The sequence below is a fragment of the Capra hircus genome, chromosome 14 (genome assembly GCF_001704415.2).
Source record: "Capra hircus breed San Clemente chromosome 14, ASM170441v1, whole genome shotgun sequence".
NCBI classification, from domain to species: Eukaryota; Metazoa; Chordata; class Mammalia; order Artiodactyla; family Bovidae; genus Capra; species Capra hircus.
Window position 1 is genome coordinate 35,629,714 of NC_030821.1, and position 15,838 is coordinate 35,645,551.

General features: G+C 39.0%; 1 protein-coding gene across 1 annotated transcript in view; it reads right to left on the reverse strand.

The window, feature by feature from the left end:
• Window positions 1-15,838, reverse strand: part of EXT1 (exostosin glycosyltransferase 1) — a 315,513-nt gene that overhangs the window by 24,604 nt on the left and 275,071 nt on the right. The window contains exons 3-5 of the mRNA XM_005689136.3: window positions 14,981-15,088; window positions 9,443-9,562; window positions 1,957-2,089 (exon numbers count right to left, since the gene is read on the reverse strand). Coding sequence (XP_005689193.1) covers window positions 1,957-2,089; window positions 9,443-9,562; window positions 14,981-15,088 — 361 coding nt within the window. The remainder of the gene's footprint in view (window positions 1-1,956; window positions 2,090-9,442; window positions 9,563-14,980; window positions 15,089-15,838) is intronic.

A 15,838-nucleotide genomic window follows, 5' to 3' on the forward strand; every position in this document is an offset into this window, starting at 1 on the left:
AACAGGAGCCAGGTTAAAAGCCTCTTAAAACTTCATTAGTGGGGACACATGTACACCTATAGCTAATTAAAGTTGATGTATGGCAGAAATCAAAGCAATATTATAACACAATCATCGTTCAATTTTAAAAAAAGAATAAAAAAAAAGAAAAGCAGTCTAAAAAACATTAATACTATGGTAGAGCTCTTATTAGACTATTAGAATAAGCAGTATTTATTGATGATAGAACAGCCTTTTTCTTGGAGGGGAGGGGTCGTACTGCCAATAAACTTGTTTAACGTTTAAAACAAAAAGAATAAATGTGAAATCCAAAATGCATCATGAATTATAATAAAAAAAAACAAATTAAATTTTAAAAAACTTCATTAGTATAGACCCACTAATTTCACATTTTAGCAGTTTAAATATGAACAAGACAGTGAAAGGACACTGAAGTTAAGCTTTGAGAGTGACTGATAAAGAATTACAATGTATACCTCAAAGAATTATATGGATCTTTTGCAGAGAAAATTACATTTGACTAGTATTTCAGTTTCACGTTGGAAAGAAACTAGCTTTCCCACTAGTGAAATACACATTTAAGGCTTTGCCAAGTAAGAAGAATAAATATGATGTAGGGGGTTCCCTTAACAGCAAGGACAAGTCACTGCTTTTAGACTTTCCTGTAATGGTTTAAGAAGCAACATTTACACACTTCTAATGTGCTAACTCGACTAACTCCACACAAAATCTGGAGTCTTCTTGCCACATCAACTTGAAGGATGCTTTATTATCCCAAGGTTTCTCAAATTTGGAACTGTGACTGAGGGGAAATGTCCAAGATGTTACCAACATTAGAGCAAATGGGGCTCCAAATACTGGGGAAGCCAAAAAGTTTGTTCAGGTTTTTCCATAAGATGGTGCAGAAAAACCCAAATGAACTTTTTGGCCAGCCCAATGCATAAATGTCTATGGCGATAACAGTAGCCTTTTGTAAAGCTTCATCTCTCTGCCTGTTTCCTTTTCCTCATTATGACCAGCCTCTAAGTTGCCTGGAGAAGGAAATGGCAAGCCACTCCAACATTCTTGACTGAAAAATTCCATAGACAGATGACCTTGGTGGGCTACAGTCTGTGAGTTCGCAAAGAGCAGGACACGACTCAGCGACTGAGCGCAAAAGCTGCTTGACAGCAGAGCTTATATCTCCTTTGACTTTTTATTCCCACCACCTAGCGCTGCATTAACACGCACAGAAGAGGAGCATCATATATGCGGAATGAAGTGCGTAAGTTTCTCCTCTGTCCTATATTCTTAAATCTTTTCCCTCTCTCTTTATTAGTTTGGTTTTTCTTTGATCTGAGACAGAGAAGTTAGGATCGTGGAGAAAAAAATGTAGGAAGAGCTCTCTTAGATTCATTTTATACATGATAAGACTCAAAATTATAGCAAACTTATTGTCATGTTGGGGCTTCCCTGGTGGCTCAGACAGTAAAAAATCCACCTGAGTGCAGGAGACCCGGGTTTGATCCTTGGGTTGGGAAGATTCTCCTGCAGAAAGGAATGGCAAAACACTCCAGTATTCTGGTCTGGAGAATTCCACGGACAAAGGAGCCTGGCAGGCTACAGTCCATGGGGTCGCAAAAGAGTAGGACGTGACTGGGCAACTTTCACTTAGATTACTTAAATTGTCGTGTTCAGAATGATCTGTAATTTGGGGAGCCTTCTTCTTAAAAAGCCTTCTCTACTAATCGTAAAGAACAGTGGCTCAGATCAGGAATGAGTTTTTCACTTTGTAAGGCTCTGCTGGATTTATAATTCATGACCTTGATAAACCATTTAGGATAGGGCTCTAGAAGGCAGTCTCCAACACAGAGTGTTACAAAGACACCGCAATGGAATAAAAAAATTGAGGGACTTCAGTTCCGGACAACATTTGGAGTGTAAACCAGAATAGCTCCGGGGAAGGCATTCACTTACCTAAATTAGCATAGTAGTAAGGGAAATCTCCCAGATAAGATGAATACTGTGGTAGGACGAACAATCCCCCAGGATGTTTGTTCCATATTAAACTGTTGCGTGATATGTGCTTGAATATTCTGTCCTGAATAATCTAGAAAACAAAAACATTGGCATATGGTGAGGAGGAGACTCTGATGATATCTAATGAGGAACACATTCAGGCCAAATTTGAGGGCTGATGCCAGTAAAAGTACTGGGTCTACCCCCACCCCCCATTCTCCAATGATAAAAATGTCTGGGATACATAGAAAGTAATCGAGTGTTGGAAGAGAAGGAGAGAGAGAAAGGAAAGAGATGGTTAATCCAATTGTCTAATCATACTTCAGTTTCACCATAAATTCTGTCTTGTCTTTCTATTGTTAAGTCCGTGCTCCTTTCAAAGTAGAGTGTGTAGAAAAGTTATTTTCCTTAATGGCTGATCTTCCAGCATGAAGATCTGGTTCTCAGTGCATGGAGATGTCCATGTAGAGACTGAGCTGGGAGCATCTTGAGGGCATGCGCGTTTCATAAGCAGCTGAGGTTTTGATCTGTTCCTTTAATTCAGGAGGCCGGTTTATTTGTTTGACATAGTTTCACTGCCCTTTCAAATTCAATTGTAGGACTTTAGGGTACTAGTTAGCTGCAGTTTTTCTAACTTTAATCTCAGAAAGTAGTGAGTTAACTAACAATTGCTCAAAACAACCTACATAATAGGACAAAACCACGGCATATGAAGACTAATAATAGCCAAGCTAGTTCATTAGTTTCTTTGGACTTGAAGGCCTTGCAGATCATTAAATTCTACATTTAGAGTCAAATATTCCCCCATCCTGAATCATTTGTCAGATGAATGTGATTAGTCTACTTTACAGATTTCTCTCTGTGACTTTCAAACTCTTGTAATTATACCATCTACTCATTTAGATATGATTTGGCAAATAATTAACTTGATACAGAATTTCAAGTTTTCAGCAATTTGTGTGTGTGTGTGTGCGTGTGTGCTTAAAAAAGAGAAAAAGCCTAGTATATAGCTCTAGAGATTTAAGACCAAAATCATCATTTTCCGGGTCCTCATTTAATGCAATGTGATTTAAGTACAGACCATTTTAAATGGAGTTGTATTATTTGCTAAGGTTATTACCACCCTCATTTCATCCCACATGGTGACTAGACAAGTAATAAAGTGAGCTACATTTATCTTCGCAAACCTTATCATGTTTATATTTTTTAATAAGAGAAGAAAGGAAGCAAGGAGGAAATTTAGAACTCAAATATCTTAGTTCAATGATTTCTGCAGTTTCTTTTTTCCTTAGATCAAAACTTCTTGTTTCATATGACTTGGCAGAGGTTTCAAATTTGGGGAAGATTTTAGAAACTTCACTCAAATGTTAATGTTTGTTCTTTGCGGTACAACAGAGATATGTTAAAATGCTGTTGTCTAGGCATTAATTATAAGAAAATTGTCACGGCTGTGAAGAGTTTTTACATGGTTTGCAATTCCACTTTGTACACCATTTATTCCAGTTTTTTATTATTTGTACTTTCCTATTCTACTGTCTATTTATTTTCCTTTATAGGTTTTCAATTCAGGTCCTTTTTTTTTTGCTTTCCAAATTTATACACCTTTAAGCATGCGGCCACTTAAATTCTGGATATCAAGACACAGAACACATTGATAGAAGACTGTCATAAATCCAACCTACATACAAGTGGCACAGAACTCAGAGATGTCACAAATTGAATCCCCATTCACTTTGTGTCTCTGGATGGTGTGATTCTCAGTGTCGACTCTTTGGTTCAGTATCACAACACTGCTATCTTTTTGAATTCAGGGATATGATAAGTCATAGTATTCTTCTGAAATACCAAAAAGCACTTTATATGCTCTTCAAATAGATCTTGACAGGGCAATATCAAAAAAGGTAGAAGAGCAATAACACATGTTGAATATAATCCAGGTCAAGCAATTTGCCACCTTTATGACTTACTATAAGCAGTAAAATATCACATTAATTACAACAATCTCCAGAATCTGTTAGGAATAGTTGTCTAAGTCTTCATACTTATGACTTCTTTTTTTTTTTTCCCTAGAAAATAAAAAATCTCATTCCTGTGCTCATTGTCTAAGCATGGATTTTTCCATTTTTACACAGCTATACCACCATAGGTATTATATATTACAGATCTTTCCATATTATTAATAGTATTCATGGTTTACTTGTCCTAAATGACCAATAATAGTGCAATTATTTCCATGCAAATCAGTGAATATATTTATGAGCTAAAACTTGCCACATTTAGGACTGATGCCTTAAGATTTTGTCAAAAGGGTATAAACACTTTAAAGGCTGTTCTTAAGTATTGCCAACTGTCTTTCTGAAAGGTTGATATCAACTTGGCTTATCAAAAGTTGGACAGAGTACAGATCTTATTTTACCAAATAGAAAGGTCATTTTGTCCCTCTCCTAATGCCTAAGTCTCCCTAATGTTACACTGGACAGCTTCCTGGATCCTTGGTACTCACTCTTAATTGTTGTAGACAAAGACATTATATTTAAAGGTTGGATACTATAAAGAAAATCAAAACACACAATCACAAAAAATTTACACAATTTTTTTCCCCTTATAGCTCCACATGGTATCTTCAGTAAGGATAGCATTTCTTATTAATGTGAATTCAAAGGGAAGAATGACAGGCTCCTTATTTTTCATTTTGATGTGCCATCTATTTTTAAAATAATGGACTATTGGTTACAGGTTACAGTCATTCTAGGTGACCCTGACTCGGTCTTTTGACAAATTCAGTGTTGCCTAATACATGCAGGGCTGCCATATGCCACCTTGCTCCAAACTAAAGCAATCTTCTATTTCTATTCTCTCACTGATTTTAAATTTTCATTGTACAGCAGCATCAGCAATACTATGGTCTGAATGTGTACGGTTAGAGATAAGTGAAGAGAGAAATGGAGACTCCTTCATAGAACTTCACTTTAAATTGTGATTTCCAAGCTACCATGAGCTGTTCTCATGTGTTATGACAATTTCACGCCCTTTTCTTTTGCTCAGCCTGATTCCGACTGAGTTCCTAGGGTTCAGCCCTTCCTTAGTGCCAAGTTACTGTCATACAATATTCTGACAAATAATGGAATCCATGAGCATTATTTTTGCAGCATTTTATCACTGTCCCTATCCTTACTTCTCAATCTGCACCAAAAAACAAGCTCCAAAGAGCCTAGCTCTTACTAAATAGCTCCTTATTTCTAAGGTGCAGAATTTGGAAATTTCAATCAGACTGGAAATACTAGCCAAATCCCAAGCAGGACAGAGTGCAACACAGTCGAAGGTATGCACAACTTGACCCTGGTGTTAGAGAGAAGGACGAAGCATCCTGTTTCCAATTTTATCTAAGCACTACTACAACTCTAAGGCTCATAATCTCCAAAGAGCAAGTAATTCCCTTCCCGTGACCCAGAAGACAGCACAGAAGCAAGAAAGAGCCTGAGTGTAGAACATCCCCTTAGCAAGAGACCTTCGAATCTACACTGTCCAAGGGTAATGCCGAATAATCCTCAGACAGCAGGCACTCCAGCAGGGAGTGAAGAATTCAACATTATCCAAGTGCTAAGCCAAGTAGGAATTTTTGATTTGTGATAGTTAAATCGTTCTTATGAGCATGTTGGCTGTTTATCTGTGTATGTGGATGGCATTTTCTGCTATTTTTCTCTGTTTTTCTGTTTACATTGGATCCTGGGGTAATCTGAGCTCTGATTTAAAAAGGGAAACTGGATGGTATCTCTCATGCAATTCAGTTGAGAGGTCAAACTGTTACAATCCAATTTTGGAACTATATGAGGAGATTTTGACAGTTGCTATAAATTTGAATGAAGTATATGGTTTGTAGTGTTTTAAAAACAACTGTGTTTTCTCTAAAGAACTGCCTGGCTCAGATCCAAGGAGAAGTAGGCCTTTCCAGGCACAGAGATGAAAACAGCTTGGCTTAAGATCCTATGCTGATGAATATAACATATCCAACTGCTATTATAGGATAATTGAGCACTGCTAAGTTAGCAGGCAAGAGACCAGAGCTATGCAATAAACCATACTCAAAAGAAATGCAATTAATGAAATACCATCTTTCATCTGGCAAATTAGCAAAGTTGTGCATGTGTGTTTTAATTATGAGCCTGAAGGTTGATAAGGTTACAGTGAAAGAGGGTCGTCCCCAGATGGCTTGTGGGAATCTAGATGAATACAACCTTTCTGAAGAGTAATTTGGCAATATATATCATGAGCCTTAGTCATGCTTGGCCCCTTGGCCTGAGTAATCCAATTTCAAGGATTCCATTCTAAAGAGATAGTCTAAGATACATGTGGAAAGTCATTGATTGGACAAAGGGCGATCTCTATCTAAAAAAAAAAAAAAAAAAGAATGAATGAATTAGACACAACAGTAACAGTCAACAATAGTAGGTCAGTTAATAAATAGAGATTCACCAAGAGATGAAATATAGGGTGAAGAAATGAAAACACGTGGTCTCAGTGTATAGCAAAAGATGCATAAAAGCGGCGTGTGGAAACACTGAGGAAAGAATAACTTTAGAAATATATTGCAGGAACTCCCTAGTGGTCAACTGGTTAGACTCCACGTTCTCACTGTCAAGGGCCTGGGTTCAATCCCTTGTCTGAGAACCAAGATCCCATAAGCTGTGTGGGAAAAAAATAAATAAATAAATAAATAAATAAAATAAAAATGTAAAAAAAAAAAATTGTATTGGGACAACTACAGAACAATTGGTCAAAAAAAAAAATAAGGATGGTTTAGGTTTTTCAGCACAGATCACATACAAAGTAAATTGGATTAAAAAAATTAATTGCCTATATTCCAGTACAAAATACAAAGCTTTAAAAAAAGTGTATGGGTGCATGCTAAGTTGCTTCGGTCATGTCCAACTCTCTGCGACCCTATGGACCATAGTCTGCCAGGCTCCCCTGTCCATGGGATTCTCCAGGCAAGAATACTGAAGTAGGCTGCCATTTCCTCCTCCAGGGGAATCTTCCTAACCCAGGGATTGAACCCATATCTCTTACATCTCCAGTACTGGCAAGCAGGTTCTTTACCACTAGCACCACCTGGGAAGCCCCAACATGAAAATAAATACTAGAAAATATGTGTGTGTAGGTTATGCATAAATAAAATTATGAGTTGAAAAGTCCTTAGTAGCAAATTGAAAAGGCACAAGTGAAAAGACTTCCCAATCATAAAGGAACTCCTTTGGCCACCTCATGCGAAGAGTTGACTCTTTGGAAAAGACTCTGATGCTGGGAGGGATTTGGGGCAGGAGGAGAAGGGGACGACAGAGGATGAGATGGCTGGATGGCATCTCCGACTCGATGGATGTGAGTCTGAGTGAACTGCAGGAGTTGGTGATGGACAGGGAGGCCTGGCGTGCTGTGATTCATGGGGTCACAAAGAGTCGGACACGACTGAGCGATTGAACTGAACTGAACTGATGTTGAAGGTGAAAAACATAAAAATAATTAAAATAAGTTCTTTCATATACGCTGAAAGGAATATAAACTGGTTAATTCTATCGCAGGAAAATTGACAGTTCATGTAGAAATCTTAGCATTTGTCATATTCTTTGAATCAGGACTTCAAATTCAAGGATTTTATCCTGAGAGTAATCTTGAACTTGCATAACAGTTTGTCACTGAGGCTATTTGCTTCAAGGATGTGTATAATAATGAAAAACCAGGAATAACTATAGTAGTCTCAAATGGGGATCAATTAATGGAGTTAAGTGATATTATGAATGGAATATTAGTCATTAAAATAACTATAGAAAAATCTAATGAGATAATATATTATTAAGGAGAAAAAACAGGTGATAAACTAAGTATAGAAACTCTTCTTTAAATTAAAAATGAGAACATATTTATGCATTTGCATAGAAAAAAATGAATATATATGCATTCATATGTGTGTATATACGTCAATAGCGAATTGTACGGATAGATTATTTTATTTTTGTGCTGTAAGTATTTTCCATTATTTTCTAAAAGGAACATGCACTTCTTTGATAAAAAGCACTTATTCCAAAAAAACCCAACAACAACAACAAAAAATCTAGACACAATTCACATTCAACTTTCCTTAAGAAGGTTCTTAGATGGAGGACAATATCAAAAACAAAAGGTAGAATTTATTACATGTTCAAATCTGCTGCTATGAATGCAAGCGAAACAATTTTCATTGAGGAGGGTGATTTGGACAAATATGAGGAATTTGCTTGCAATAAGGAAGCCCTTGGAAGGCATTCTACCCTGTCCCCGTTCATGGGTGGACCTGGGTACTAAATATCTTTTCACTAAGTTCCAGGATGAAATCAGTGTACCCAGAGAGGACACTTTGGTAGAGCCCAGCCCCACGAGAGCAGAAGCCAAGGCCAGGCTTCAGGTAGGTAAGTGTCCCAGGGTGGCTGGGGTATGATCAGCATTGGCAGCAAGGCTGGTAGGTACCCAGGATGGCAAGACAGCAGTGATATGCACAAAACAGGATGACTTCCATTTTCTGGGTATTTCTCAGAATGATCATACTGCATACTCCCAATGACATTCACTTCTGGAGCAGTAATCACGTTTCCAAAGAAAGTATTTCCAAAGTGAGGCCACGAATGCCCCCACCTCATATTACAGACACCTCAGAATTACCTCGATGCTGGGCTACACTTGAGAACCTCTGCTTTGCTTCCTGTAATTCATGAGTGCAGATTCCAAAATCTTTTCTCAGCAATTTGTGCTACTTTGGTGTAGCCTCAGGCCACTGCTCTCTGCTCTACTTCCAAAGGTTTTAATCATCCCCATGTTTCCCTTTCTTTTTTTTCTCCTGCCTTAAAAAAAGCAACTTGAACATGGGCACCCATCTGCCTGGAAGATTTTCTGATTTTATAAAGCTTAACACTTTCTGCACCAGATGAGTGTAATTCTTATTTTCTTAACACATCCTTGTGATAATGAGGGGTGGGTTGCATTTATCTTGAGAATGAATTTGGCTGTTTCTGAATGCCCCTGGACTACAGTACCCAGTAAACTATTCATATATTTAGAATGGGAGATTTTCCCCTACTTGCTCACTATCTGTTTCTTAAGTGGACTCCAGAAATATGCCTTCAAAGGATGCCATGAGTGTGAATGAGAGGACAATCATTAGCCACCTGTCTCTGAAATGATGGAAGACAGAGCCTATCTCTGTGTCAAGGAGTGTAATTCCTCCTAAGTCAGTGTTCCTCTGTGGAGTTCGTCCAGAATGGAGAGCAGGTCAAGGGGTTAACTGACACATCCAAGTACAGAAAGTTCAGTGTTGCCCCATTTGACCAATTACACATTGATAATAGCAAAAGAGAAGGCTAAGAAAAACATATAAAGGACCATTATTGGAGACTGAAAGCCAAGGCATCTCACTTACCTCTAGTGTAGTTAATACAATCTTCTCAACTGAAGAAAAATAAGCCTCCCACAAGAATTGTGTCTGCTGTCTAAGTGCTAGGATTTTATCCTGATGAATAGACCTGATTGTAGAAGGAATCTGTAACACAAGGTGAACACATAATAACTATAACCGGAAAACAATGAGATGCCATTTGATCAAAATCACCCGCTCAGGTTAGAGTTTTATTCTTCATAGCATTCTGCTTCGAGCATATAGATCTACTAAAAACCACCAACCCCTAGACTGAAAGGCCCTAAAGAGGTGTGAGCTAAAAACAGCACTTACTGGGAGTCAGCATTGATGACCTTTAATGACCAAATACACAACAGTTAGAGCTCACTTCTAAGATTTGGTAGTAGCTTATCACTTGCGTAGCGTTCCTCTGCCATTCTCTATGAATCCCACATGCCCTTGAACCTGCCCATGGACAATCAAATCCTGCAGAGAAGGGGCTATAGTCTTGGAGCAAAGCTGAGAGCCATTATGTCCCAAGCACTTCTAAGACATGCCACCCTCAGGACTACTAATGACCTACAGAGGGACCTTTTAGGGAATGTCTCGGAGTCTGTCCATTTAATATGCAGCTGAGGGTAATTATTTCTATGTGCATGTATCTCTTTTCTCTCCCTGAGAGCTTTCTGCTCCCCAGACCTCTCTTTTTGGCTCTAGTGCTTACCCCAAACTAACACGATCTGTCATGTGTGCTTAGCCAACACTGCTATCTATGAAGCTGCACAATTTTAAAGGAAGGATTTATGCCCTGTCCATCCAGCTAAACACTTTCTAGCTAGGATAGTGGCTTTTATGTACAGACACACCTCAGAGATACTGTGGGTTCTGTTTCAGACCACTGCAATAAAAATGAATATCACAATAAAGTGAGTCACACAAAATTTGTCTGGTTTTTCAGTGCATCCAGAGGATTCCCAGGCGGCACAGTGGTAAAGAGTCTACCTGCCAATGCAGGAAATGCAAGAGACACAGATTCGACCTCTGAGTCAGGAAGATCCCCTGGAGAAGAAAATGGCAACCTACTCCAGCATTCTTGCCTGGAAAATCCCATGGACAGAGGAGACTGGTGGCTACAGTTCACGGGGTCACAAAAGTCAGACACCACTGTGTACCACCACCAACAGTCCATCTAAAAGTTACTTTGGCACTATAGTCTATAAAGTGTACAGTAGCATAATGTCTGAACACACAATGTAAATACCTTAATTAAAATACTTTATTCAAAGTAAAAAAAAAATGCTAACCATCATCTGGCAACACAGGCTTATGACAAACCTTCAATTTGTTACCAAAGAAAAAAGCATCTATGAAGCACAAAAAAGCAATGTAAAATAAATGAGGTATGCCTGTAGTAGCTATTTAATAAATAAAAGTCAAATTGACCACAGCCATCTGAAGCCACTGAAGGAATATTACTATTTTCACTAGCAGTATAGCTCAACAGTTAAGCACAGGAAAATGGGAGTCAGACCAAGGTAATGGTCTTGGCTCCACAGTTTACCAGCTGTGCTTCCTTGAACAAGTTACCTGATCTCTCAAAGATTCCATCTCCTCAGTTATAAAACAGGGACACAGTTCTAACATCATTGTAAGGTTGTGAAGAAGAGCACCTAAGTGCTTCACACAATGCCTAACATATGAGATGTTTAACTGACAAAGTAATTATTACTACTACTATTGCTATTGACTTAAGGCTGATGATATGAAAAGTTGGACCAATTGCTTAATGTTTGCCTGTGAACTTGCTTGGGTCTGGAGCTCTGAAATGTACTTCCTGGTTGTCTGGTGAGTTACCTTGGCTTGCTCCCTATCTTCACTTAAAGCCCAAGGTCTATTTCATTTATAGAGTCTACATTCTTAGGGGAGATTTCTTGTGATTAGCAAGTGCCCTTTTGTGCTCACCTCTTTCTGCATGCTTGCTTCACTAATATGTAACTAATCAGAGAGGCATGGGAGCCTGGACTGAAGCAGGAATGCTCCACTAGCTGTTTTAATAAGAAAGTTACCCATGACATCGTGACTAAGACTACATCTGAATTTCCAGTGGAGGGAAGGAAGTAGGAACATATTTTTTTTTTTTCAAGACCACTTCTACAGGGAGCCAGAGAACTGTTTCACGGTACCTACATAAGGACAAGCTCACTTGCAATGTCCAAAAGCAGATACTAAATCCACAGCCCCAGTGTATATCTGGATTCTCAACACTGAAGCAGCATGAAGGCAACAGATAATGGAGAAAAATATTTGCCTGAAATCAGAGCTCAAGGTCAAGGGGAAATAAAATATCCTTGAAGAAGGTAGAGAAACCATTCAGATCATCGATCCCTGATAAGCCAAAGAACATTTAATTTTATTTACTGAGAAAATTGCCCAGATAGCCAAAGAAAGATTAGAAAAAAATTATCCTTCTGAATTTTCATAACCATGCCCTCTTCTGAGTGTCAGTGGTATTTGCTAAGAGTCATACAGGTTGACACTTCACTGTTTTATTGTGATGATGAGGAACCAGTCCATTAGAAAAATGTCAAAAGCTATCATCACTTTGTGGTCTCCAGAAAACTGAGTAGACTGTGGTTATGAAGGCAGAATGGTATACCATACATGAGCCTATCAATACATCTCCTCTCTTATATAAGCCACATCTTGCTGTTACTATATCCAGTGAAATATATTCTACCCGTCTGTGCATACACGTGTCTGACAGCAGTCTGCAAAGTGCTCTGGAAGATAATTCCAATTGATTGAAAAGACAGAGTTCCAAGTTTTAATGGCATTTGGCTATTGGTTATTAATCTGCTTGTCCCGAGAGACAGGTATAGGAAAGTGATAAATTAATTGCAATTTGGCCAGATTGTTCAAAGTGGCAGAACCCAGTGAAGTCTTAATAAAAGGTCATGCATGGTAACCGAACTAATGGAATCTACCAAGATAGATACAGGAAAAGCAACAGCAAGCTCTCTTGGTGACATGACAAGACGATATGCAAATAAAAACATCTGAGCTGTTCTAAAACAGGAAATGAAAAATGGTAACATAACAAAAACATTTCCCAGAGCAGACATTTGGGCTGGGTGCCAGTTCTTTAAAAACCATTGTCAATGGCAGTTCAGTTGTCATTCAATATGGAGGCAGCTGTGCAGACAGACTGCATATGAGAGGAAAATGCCAACGAGTTTGAGTGGGTGCACAATGAAAAACAAAACCCCCAGCATCAAGCCAAAATGTTGCTTCAGAAGGTGAAATGCTTCTGGAGAATCAACTCTGGCGAAATGGCAGAGATCAGACCACCACAGTTCGGTACCCGGAAACCACTCCGTTTCAAAGACAAACTCCCAACTTATTCATATCAAATTCACGAGAGCATGGGTACACAGTTGGAGAAATTATGGCTGGTATTTTTCATTCCCAAATTTCCTTTAATGAGCATGCATCTTTAAAAAAAAAACAAAGGAGGAAGGAAAAGGGCAACATGGAAAAGAACCACATCTATTACTTTGCTAGGCCTTCCATGAGTGAATGTTTTTAGGCACACACCTAGGGAGAACTCCACTAGGTCACACGCTCTTCTCCTACTTCTGAGGTCCCAGGGGCCTTGGAGATCACAGATATGAATACCAGACACAAGGCATGTTTTAGAAGCTGTGTTCAACTTGCCTTGCTTAATTGATGGCTCTCTTTGGTTACAGATATTTCACCTGTTACTTTAGGGAGAGTACCGAGTTATTTCAACAGTCAGTTAGCAGGCTGGCCAGCAGGACATTAAAAAAATCATTCTACAAATATTTGTGGTAGTTCAAGGTAAAGTACAATGTCATGAAGTAAATGATTAAAATATTATATCATTTTAGAAAAAAGAGTATGGCAATTTATGCCGAAGCTAAAGCACCACTGCACAAAATGCCTTTAAAATTCTCAGTGACTGACTATTCCTGACCTGGGATTTCTCTGTGAGTATCATATTCCCCCTTCCCAGGCAGCTATTGAGATTTCAGACTTTTATTAGGTATCCTTGTAGAAGTTTAGTTGATATATATACATGGATTTATTTCTGGGCACTCTATTCTTTCTATTGAGCTATACACCTGTTTTTAATGCCAGTATTACTGTTTTAATGACTGTAGCTTTGTAATATAGTTTGAAACTAGGGATGATGATGCTCCAGCTTTATTCTTTTTCTCTTAAGATTGATTTGGCTATTTGGGGTCTTTTCTGGTTCCACACAAATTTTAGGACTGTTTTTCTATTTCTGTTAAAAAAAAATGCCACTGGGATTTTGGTAGGAATTCCCTTGAATCTGTGGATCACTTTGGGTAATAGGAACATTTCAATAATTAGTAAGTCTTAATTCTGCAATACAGGACAACATTGTTGAAACTTGAGGATACTACACTAAGTGAAATAAACCAGTCATGGAAAGAAAAATATTTCATGAGTCTACTTTCATGTGTTCAGTCGCTCAGTCGTGTCTGACTCTTTGTGACCCCAGGGACTGTAACCCACCAGGGTCCTCTGTCCATAGAGTTCTCCAGGCAAGAATACTGGAGTGGGTTGCCATTTCCTTCTCCAGGGGATCTTCCTGATCCAGGGATCAAATCCACGTCTCTTGCATCTCCTTCATTGGCAGGCAGGCAAATTATTTTACCACTGAGCCATCTGGGAAGTCCTCCCACTTATATGAGGTATCTAAAATAGTCAAGTCCATAGAATTAAAGAGTAGGATGGTAGTGACCAGGGGTTGGGGGATGGGAACTGAGGAGTTACTCATCAGTGGGCATAAAATTTCAGTTAAGCAAGATGAATAAGTCTAGAGACTTGCTGTAATACACTGTATTTACCTATATTCAACCATAATGAGTACACGTCAAAATTGGTAAAGAGAGTGGATTTCATGTTACGTGTTTTTACAACAATAAGATGAAATGAAAAAAAAAATCTACATGGCCAAAAATACAAGACACCCCCCACCACACACACACACATTTTCATTTGAGGCTGCTCTTTTAAATATACATCTTAAAGATAACACTCACCCAGACTAGATCATTTAAGCAATGATAACACTAATGGCAAGAATCAGCCCTAGAGACCTGCCTTTCTGAAAATTACTCTAAAGGCAAATATGGAAATGGGAAAGGAGTACAAAGTACTCCTTTCTTGCAGCAGAATTGTGCAGCAGAATTGTGCAAGAACTCTCTGGCATGATTTCTAAATATTACAGAAATTGAAGGGGGTAGATGTACACCTCTTGTCGGTATCAACATTCATGTCCTCCACCTGTAGCTTCTCCTTATCCGAGCATATACTCCCTGGATCTGAGGAGATTGCATACTAGGAAGTGAACGATGTCAAGTTAAATGACTTCATATTCGCCATGACACAGGCAATTTTCTCCTGGTAAAATTTCTTTTATACAGCTGACCTTTTGGATTCATCTTCTTTGAAAGTTTGCACGGGGGCAACAATAACCCACTGATCTGGGGAAGGCCACCACCCCTTCCTTACCTGTAATAACAATCTCTCATCGCCTATGACGGCAGCTTGGTTCCAATTAATCACTTCGGAGAATGGCAACTCCCATCCATTGCTGAGCATCACAGGGACACAGGCGGCCTGTACATAGAAGGGCACCGTGAGTGTGAGGGAGGTGGTGGCAGGAGGAACCCTTCCAAACAGGAGGGTGAAATCAGTACAAATTTCAATTACTGGCATGAATCCTGGACTGCTGAGGTCAATAGAAAAGTGGGGTTTTATGAAGTCATGTGAAGGCTGTCCGTATCCAGCTGAGATTTTACCATTTGCAAGCTGTGCCTTGGAATGTGAAAACCCCATTTCTATTCTTATACCTGGTTTGGCTGACTTTACTTCTAGGGAGACAACTGGCCTCGTTGAAGAAATTTTACTGACATAACAAAATCGTTCACCAACAAAATCCTAGCATAAACCCCACCTTGAACACACATGGTCTTGTCCATGAAAATGCTACAGTTCATGTGCAAAGTGCGTCATGCCAACGTCCTGAGCCACAAAGAGCTGAACAGGATTTGGTTTTCCTGATAAAGTCTTTTGTGGACTTAATTCTTACCGGGTGCTCACCAGGCCAGGAAAACACCCAAACCAGACTTGGTCCCTTCAGTGTGGAGGGATCCTGACCAACTTACTACCTGCACAGTGACCTAAGAGCCTAAAAACACCAGGCTAATGACAACATTCTGGCTGCAAAGAACTCGTAATCCTAAGCAGAGACCAATTTGCTCCATGCAACACACCCAGAGGCTAGGAGAATGTTAGGGATGATATGCTTCCTAGAACCTGTCAGCAAAGACTTTCAAGAAAAGGAAGCCCTCCTGTTGGAGGACAAGA